The sequence below is a fragment of the Camarhynchus parvulus genome, chromosome 4 (genome assembly GCF_901933205.1).
Source record: "Camarhynchus parvulus chromosome 4, STF_HiC, whole genome shotgun sequence".
Taxonomy (NCBI): domain Eukaryota; kingdom Metazoa; phylum Chordata; class Aves; order Passeriformes; family Thraupidae; genus Camarhynchus; species Camarhynchus parvulus.
The window spans coordinates 6,944,406-6,953,428 of NC_044574.1; the positions used below are offsets into that span (position 1 = coordinate 6,944,406).

Sequence of the window (9,023 nt, forward strand, 5' to 3'; positions counted from 1 at the left end):
AAAAGAAATACAGAGAAATGTTTAAGCTGTATGGAGAATAGAGTGTGCTCCTTCAAGGACAAGAGAAATTATCTTTTATTTGGCATATTCTGGAAAACAACAAACCAACTCTCCTGTTCAACACCTGTGCTGTATATTTGTAAAACTGCAGTGTGCTGTAAAAGTTTTGTGAGCTGACTTTAAACTTATTCTATTGAAAAAGTATTATTCCAAAATTCTTTTCCTAGTTGGTAGTCACAGCTCTTCATAAGCCATATGTTGCATTCATTTTATAAGTTATTTGAGCATTAAAACTTGCAGTCAGGAACAGTTTCTGACATGTGTTTTGTTAGAGTTGTGCATACCTTAATTTTAGGTAATATATACACAAATAGCAGCAAACACATATAAAGAAACACATTTACTTCATGTATAAGATTAATAATATAATTTATGTTATGGTCAACAGTGTTAACTTTGAGATTAAAGTTGTCTAATGAGGGACACACACCAACAATCAGTTTTTGAATCTCAGCTAACACTTTAAATTCAGCTCAGATGTTTTCTATTACTATCCACACTTCAGATTTTTTTCCTAATAATTTTGTTGGCTGAGTGTCCTCATGGCAGTTGTTCTTCTCACTTTTGAGAAAGAAAAATAAAAGGACATTTTCATATATTCAAAAGTCTCAAGACAAGTTTAATCAGTTCCATTATTGTCTTAACCACACTGCAATCATCTGGTCACTCTGACTTTTGTAAGTAGTTTCTGAAGAAATGCACATTAAGCAAGGTTAGAAAGATGACAAAAATGCCAATAAATTATAAAAACATAATTTAGAAGAAAAAAACTATTTTCTAGGTATAAATAGGTGTAGATAAACAAATTACAATATTTAAAGAGGTTATTAGTTTAGACTTTGTGATTGAAAGATTTTTACTGCGAAGTAAAAATGTGATGTACGATCTTTCCAAATGTCTTCTTTTCTGCCACTAGAGGGTACTCCAAGAACTTACAGTGTATTTGGAGGAAGGATTTATTTGGGGGTTTTTGTTCTTTAAATTATCCAGTACTGTTGTCCTACTAAACCCTAGGAATTTAACCCCCCAAGATCTTGATATTAAATAAAAGCTTTCCAACCCACTCTAATGCAGCTTTTCAGCAAAATAGTGCAGCGTATCCAAATTATAAAGAACAATGATTGACATGTAGTTTAGATTTAAACTTATCCTACTTTTAAATTATCTTAATTATTAGCTTTTCCTTATTTCAGACACAATTTTCTGGTTCACATCCTGTTTCTTCATCCAGGTTTGGACAAGGCATTCCATTATTGGCAGGCTGAAGTAGTACAAAACGAGTTCTGATCTTGGTCCCTGTTTCTCTGCAGACCCCTCTGCAGAGCCCCCAGGAAGACCATTGTGAAACCTCACAGTCCAGGGGTGTTTCTGCAATACACACAGCAAAGAGGCAACTTTACATCAAGTTGTACTTAAGTAAAATACACAGTTGGAAAAGCATTAAGGAATGATTATCAAACACCATCCTTTCTGATACAAAATACATGTAATATCCATCAAATCAGTGTGTTGTCTCATAAATTTAAAAAAAAAATTTGGTTTCAGCTCCTAAACTCATTAGTGTTATTGTTATTGCAGTCTAGAGCCTGTCTGAGGTATTATATCAGTTCTGAAGCGTATTCTGTCTTGAATGAAAATACAGAATTCCTTAAAAAAAAACTATGCTTAAAATGATTGTACTCAAAAGATTGAATTAAGAAACATTTACTGTCAATTTTTATAACTCATTTTCCTTTTCATGACTAACTAAAACACTGAGATTAGTGCTTTTCTCTGGTTTATTTAGGTATATTTATATTTCTCTGCAGGTAGCTATTGTTCATATTGAACTCCATTTTACTTTTGCTCCAATTTGCTTTGGAAATAAAGTCCCATTTTTTATCATCTTGCTATTTTTTGGTGTGTACACTTCTCCTTCCTTTGCCAATAAGGATGTTCTGTCACTAGAAGTTTTCTAATGCTGAAAGGATTTCAATATAGTTTTCATTAAGTGCAAGAAAAGAAGTTAGAAACTCTGAAGTGCTATCCATAATGTATGCTTCTATCTAAAGTAAAAATCATAAAAAGTAGGTGAATATTCCTTAGCAGGTTAAATTAAAATACTGCTTGTCACAGGAAGCGGCATCAAAACTGCCGGTTACAGCATTTGTGGGTAAAAGAGGTGTGCACAAGCCCATCCTTTAATGCCACACTAAACATGTAACACCTGGTATAAATTTCTGGCATCACCACTTCTGCTGTCATCACTCATTCCTATGTTTCTAGAGGGAATGAGGGACGCTGCTTGACCTCTGGTAATTAAATCTGCCCTTTTGATTCCAGAATAAGTTTTTAAACTGGTTTAATATACTGGTTCATATACAAGAAAGTAGAATTTGTGCTTTAAAATTTTGTTTGAAATACTATGCTTTAAATGCAATTTAAAATTTATATCATGAATAGTGCCAAATATTCATTTCAAATCTTATGGGAAGGATATATAACTGTAAATGAGATGTATAACACCCACTTTGCATGTGTATTGTTTACTAATAGAAATACATTAAACCCCTATATATTGATAAGTACATTTATTAAATTATAAATAACACATTAACTGAGCAGAGAATGAGCTGTATTTTAGTGGTTTTAAGGTGACCAGCACAGTGCTAGAGACATGCCATCTCCAGACATTCTGGAGAAAGCTCCTGGAGCATGGCAACTCTGTTGGGAATACATTGATCCCTTGGAGCAAATATTTTGTTAACAATATATGTATTTTAATTCAGAGATTTGAAAATCACCCTTATGATTGACTTGAGTCAGTAGTTTGCATGTCTTCCTATCTATTCAAGATTATTAACTAATATTTTTGAAAAAATGAAAATGAGAGAGAACGTTATTTTTGTTATCAGGATTTATGTTTCTATTGAAAATATGTCCAAATCAATCAGATTGTATGAATTTTATTGCATATAACTGCCAAGCCCTGACCCAGAAAGAGACAACAATAATTGTTCTTGGCTTCTTTGTCATGTAAAAACTTAAGGATGAATATGTACTTCAAAGTTGCGAAGAGTTTGGGAATGCTGATTCTGATTGAGTGTCATTTGTTTCTTATAAAATTCACTGAGCTACACTGATACAAAGGCTTGGTAGCTTTTACTCTGGATATAGCCCAGTCCTTTGAACCACAGCTTAAATATGCAATCCGTTACTTATTCTTTCAGGAATTCTCTTTTATGTTGACTGGCTTGTTTTATTTCCCATTTGTGAGTCTGGAACTATTCCTGTGCAGATAGGAGAATGTTCTGCCTGATCACCTGTTTCACCCACATCACCTGCCAGATTTCCACATACTTCTGAGTGAATGGAAATAACAGAATTGAGAACATCTACTAATCACTTACCTGAGACAGTATCTATTATTTCATTGCTTTTAGCTGGAAGATTAATAAAAGGTGCAGAAAGACCTAGCTGGCTTTTCTTTATTTTCACCATTGTTACTTGAGCAATTGGTGGCAAAATTTTGAGTTTGGGATAATAAAATGAGTTTGCTGGGTGACTTGGAGAGGAACAAGTGATCTGTGAAATAAAAGGGGGAATATTAAAAAAAAAACTAAGAAGGTAACTGTAAAATCATGTTTGTAAATCATAATTTGCATACAATCAGTTTCTATGAACACATAGTTCACATAACTATGCTGGTCAGCCCAGAATTTTTAATTAGGACACTTGACTGGATACAGGACTGTGGTAGGAGGTCCTGCAAACACAGTAATGTATGAAAAGATTTGACAGAAGGAACTGGATGTTATTACAAGAAGAATACATGAGTATTAAACAATAGTATTAGGTATGCTATAAGAGCTGCCATATGGATATGAAAGGCCAAATTCTTCTCTCTTCCTTTCCTCATTACTTATTAACACAGGATTTGTTGCTAGAAAAACTCACCTTTAAGAAAGGATTAAGTGAATACTTATAGTATTCAAACCATTTGAATCAAAATCCTTCATTTACCACCTCTCTTAAATGGCAAAAGCAAAGTATGGGGCATAGAGAGGATGAAATGAGCAAAAGAGATTGAAAGCAATGTCGCCACAGTGAAGTTCTCTGCTTTCCTGTAGGTCCTTTCCCTCAAATGTAGCAGTTTCAGGTTTCAGGTTTCAGCAGTGCTTTCGACTGAAAACTCCTCCTCACAGCAGTATTCACTACTAAGAGTTTTCCTGGTTAGATTCACATTTGGTGATGTCAAGACTTTTATATTTTCATTTTCCTGGCACTTTAAGGATTGTTAAATATCACCTACAAAAATTGTCAGCTTTTCCAGAAAATGTAGAGACAAGTTCTCATGAACCATTTACATTTACCTAATAAATTTCAATGGTACAGAAGATAAACAAAAGCAGTAGGTTTATCAGCTGTGTAATAAATCCATATATAAAGAGCATCAGCACTCTCAAATACTCTAATCAGTTTCACTATTTTAGACTATCTTTTAAAGGGAAGACTCAAAACATAGCAGTATGAAGTGCTAAACTATGTCCATGCACCTACCTCTGTAACTGTGTCCTGCGGAATAGTGGCAAAGTTTGGGGAAGAAAATGTGAATCCACTGTCAGTTCCAGCATCATATGGAAATAGATCCACTGATACTTCATCCATCCAGTGGTCTCCTTCACAGAGATTTAGGCTGTCAATGCCCACAAACCAGTCAGGGCTTGGAACAATTCGTACAACGAACGAAACCTAATGAAACAAAATGATCCATCGGGATTGCATCACTTGCTTTGGAATGCTTCAGTCCTGCTTTTAGTAATTTTCACTCAAAGTTTTTGAAATAATGTCATTTTGCTCTTCTACTTTATAGAAGCTGTACAGTGCTCCCTGCAATGTGAAATGCTTTTTAGTAATTCTTTTTCATTATGTTGTTTCTGCAAGTGAGAACTCAAATATTTAATTTTGGTTGCTGGTAACATAAAATAAACTTTTGAAATGACTATGTACATTTACTTACTAAGGGATGTCTTAGATGTGCTTCTAATTCAGTTGAGGTTTGTCCTGTACCACTGGAAATTGCAGGAGCAGAGAAGATTCCATGTACACTCTGAATTTTCTCTCCAGCTTCTTCTATTTCTTTCATTAATGCCCATGCTTCACCCTTTTCAGCAAAATCACGTACACCATTGCTGGCATATTCATTTTTTTTCCACATGCTGTAGTCAGAACTATGAGTAACACCTATTTGAGTGAATACATGGCATGACATAAAAGTCTGATTTAGAATGTCCCTATTTCTTCATTTTCTCTGTTTTATTTCTGTGGTTAAAAAAAAGTGTATAAAATTGAGTGAACACTAAAACATTTGGCTTATCACTGCTTCTTTCAGCTGCAGCCAATTGAAAACAGAAGTCAATTGAAAACAGTTGGAGATTTTTGAGAACATTGTGGATACTTCAATATCTGCATTTCATTCTTAATAACTTAGCTTTTTTTTTTTTCCTTTTTCATTACTTATCTTACATAACTATTAAGGAAAAGGAGATCACAGAGGTCAAGAGGCTTATCTGCTCTTAGTACTGTGCATACATCACTTACCTAGCAAGGATGACCACTGAGCTGGGGGCCTGTAGAGTGGATACTGCTTAGGGAAAGCAGTCTGACTCCATTTCCCTGTGAAGATTATCCTGTACTTAGCAAGTTCCTCTGCTGTGCAAAGAGCATCCTCCCCCACAGGCAGGCTGCTGGCATAACCCAGTATTGTTACAAGAACTGTCCAGATAACTTTACAGGACCAGTAGACAAACATCAGGTTTTCCATTCCCTTGCACACAAAAAGAAAGAAAAAAGTGTTAGTCATATTAGTCACTCTAAACTCAAAAATTAATAGCAGTTACCTAATAAAATGTAATGTGGCATAAGTTATAGCCAAAGAGAAAGCAGATATCTGAAACACTAAAAATTGCTATGCTTCTGAAAACATTATAATGCATTCAGATTTGTTATTTCCACGGTATATACTACAAACCTGTAACTTTACCTGGGACAAGTGTTTCTAATAAAAATGAAAATAAAAATATCTTATCCTTGTCCATAGTACTACCTCAGAGAAAAATCTGTTTCTGATTTTCTTTTGAAATCTGATTAGAGTCACATCTTGATTTAATTAGAGTAGCAACTGTTTCTGTGGAAAACATTAGTGGTATATTTATTCTTCTAAAGATTAAATTGCAGGTTACTTTGCCAAAAGAAATGATTTATTTTAAATTTGTGTTCCACAAAGGCTGTTTTATAGCATAACATTTAAAGTCAAATAGATTTAATATTTATATAAATTGCTTTGCTGTCATAATGTGAATTCAAAACATTGTAATTCCTTTAGATTGTTTAAACTACATAGTTTAAAAAAATCAGTATTTTTATTTACAGTTACTGTCATAGGTTATGCAAATTTTGTTTTTAAATTAACATGATAATTGCATCAGACTGTTGAACTCCACCAATTGTTTAAAATAACAGCCTTAAAAGTGATTTTTAAATGCCTTTGTCCTTTGAGAAAACTATACAATCTTAAGTAAATCACTAATAATACATTAGTTTGTAAAAATATCTATGAATACTCACTAAATATTCCTCTGGAGCACTGGTAGGGGGAGAGCACCTGCTTTTGCTGGCAGCTGAGTTGGTCTGCAAGAGAAGACAGTAGGAGTCTTGCTATTTATGCCCGAAGAGGGTCCCTTTGGTCCAACAATTATTGCAATCTTTAGACTTTCCAGGTTTGCAAAAATCGTGCCATCTTCTTGTTTGCAATCCCTCTGGATGGACTAGCAGAGGTTTCCTGTCTGTCAGCTGGTTCAGATTCCTTATCAGAAGACTGAGATGCCGAAAAGACAAAATGCTTTTTAAAAATACCTTGGATTCTTAGTAACAGTTTGAGTTTTCTGGTGCCTTTGCAGTTCTTTGCTCTTATTAATGCCTCCAAGCTATACAAATGAACTGATTCCAACACTGAAATAGTTCAAGTGAATACTCTTTAAATGAGAAACATGTTTTCTTGTAAGTTTTATTGTCTGACAGATGCTCCTTCCAAACATTTACAGAGAGCTTGCTCACTCTCACACACCATATGTATGTGTTCAAATAAAAGGGGTGAGCCAGCTAAAAATGTCAAGAGGAAAAAAGTTGCATTTCATAATTGCACATACTCACACAGACTGTGTCTCCTGCAAATATGAATTAATTTAAAGTAGTACAGTGTATATTTTTGTGTGTACAGTACTGTATGCTGGATGATGAAAGGGCTCTGTAACACTGTGGTTTCTTTGGAAAGAGTGGTTTTGGGAAGCTCAGAGATTTTTCTTAGCTGTCTTCAGAGTAAAAAACCCCAAATAAAAATCTCATTATTACAGTTAGATCATACATCCTCTATAGTACAGTACATACACCTACATCATTAAAAACTTCTAAATGGTTTATGAAAAAATAAGCATCATAGAGTGACCCAATTAAAAAAGAATGTTTAATCTTTATTTTAAGTTATTTTCCCAGCCACCTTTCAAATAAGGGAAAACAGAGGGCTTTGTGCCAAACCTGTAATGTTAACAAATGCTATTATGGCTAATCAGTAACTGAAAATTTTACAGTGAACCATGAAAATAATATTTCATAGTTTTCTTTAGAAATTGTAAGGAATGTCACTTAAGTACTTCCCCAGATCTCTAACATGATGGTACAGCATATGGGAAAAGACCCAAACAAACCCAGTTATTTTCCAGATGCAGCTGCCAGGGCATCACAGGTTAAGCACACACCACACAGCTCTAGTGACACACTCTTGTCCACCAAACATGTCTGAGCTTTGTGGCACTTTAAGTGGAAACTTCCCTCCCACCCCGTGGTAAATCCAAGCCAGGAGGTGAATAAACTGGGATGTCTGGATGGAATTTCTATCAATTATTCTGCTGACAACATGGAATCTATTGCAAATTTCAACATAGATGGCTACAGCACCTATAGCCACAATTCTTCTGTGTCTGGGTTGATGTGGGAATCCTGTAGCAGGTTAAGGCATCTAGGCATGGACATGCCCTTTATTTCCAAGGTCTCTTCCTCCATCCTATGTTAATGGTATGTTTTCCATACTTGATTTCTCTTCCAGGAGCTAGACTCCACTAAGAAAAAGAGCAGAGAGCCTTCATGTATACTTTTATACAAGTTCTTTGAGTATTTGTTGAAGAATGATACGTGGATTACATCCAGCTCACTCCCTCCTACACACAGAATTCCAGATCCGCAGGTTTCTTAGAGATTTTAATTTAATGACATCCAGCCAGTGCAGCCTACTAGAACTACACAAATTTCCCACAAATTTTAAAGTATATTGCTAAGTATATCGTTAAAACTACTCAAGGCTTGATATTTATTATTAAATAGCCTTAAACTTCAGTAGGTTTTTTTGTCTGTCATCACAATTACTGAGCCAGTGAACTTCACATACTGAAACCTGCTGTGGCACTGCCAGGACAACACAAAATGAGAACAAAGCAACTAGCTCTGGGTCTGGCACAGAAATATTTAATTTATCAGAATAGCCTCTTCCTTCCAAAGATAAATTGCTGGCAAAAGGCACATCACCAGACTAGATTATTCTGGTTCCATGACTACGTGTTGTGAATGTACCCAGGAATGGGACAATACATGCAGGCTGCAGAACTTGGCACTGGACCTTTCCCTGTTTACAGTGAGGGTTTTACTATGACAGATTTCTCATTATTAAGTTCTTCAGGACCAAGAGACTCATTCTTATCCTTATTGAATTGATAATGAAATCACTGGGAAAAATATTGTTAATTTATTTAATGATCTTGTCTCCCTACCCCCACCCCCTAAGACTGAGTGAAGAGAGAAAAAAAAGGAAAAAAAATGCAGAGTAATGTCAGAAAATCCTAACTTGAAGACTCACTGTCCTATTTTTTAAATAG

General features: G+C 34.8%; 1 protein-coding gene across 1 annotated transcript; it reads right to left on the minus strand.

Moving 5' to 3' along the window:
* Positions 1–7,117, minus strand: SPON2 (spondin 2). The gene is made up of 6 exons (XM_030947529.1): positions 6,667–7,117; positions 5,641–5,866; positions 5,060–5,283; positions 4,600–4,791; positions 3,450–3,624; positions 1–1,428 (listed from the first exon to the last, which is right to left on the minus strand). Exons 2-6 carry the CDS (start codon positions 5,861–5,863, stop codon positions 1,250–1,252), a joined length of 993 nt encoding a protein of 330 aa, XP_030803389.1. The 5' UTR covers positions 5,864–5,866; positions 6,667–7,117; the 3' UTR covers positions 1–1,249.
* Positions 7,118–9,023: the final 1,906 nt, after the last annotated feature.

Excerpts from the sequence above, each read along its gene's own strand:
- SPON2 (XM_030947529.1), bottom strand. The coding sequence starts at position 5,863 with ATGGAAAACCTGATGTTTGTCTACTGGTCCTGTAAAGTTATCTGGACA. Across the intron at positions 5,284-5,640 it reads TCAGTGGTCATCCTTGCTAG|GTGTTACTCATAGTTCTGAC; the intron begins GTAAGTGATGTA and ends TCACTCAAATAG. Across the intron at positions 3,625-4,599 it reads CGCAGGACACAGTTACAGAG|ATCACTTGTTCCTCTCCAAG; the intron begins GTAGGTGCATGG and ends TTTATTTCACAG.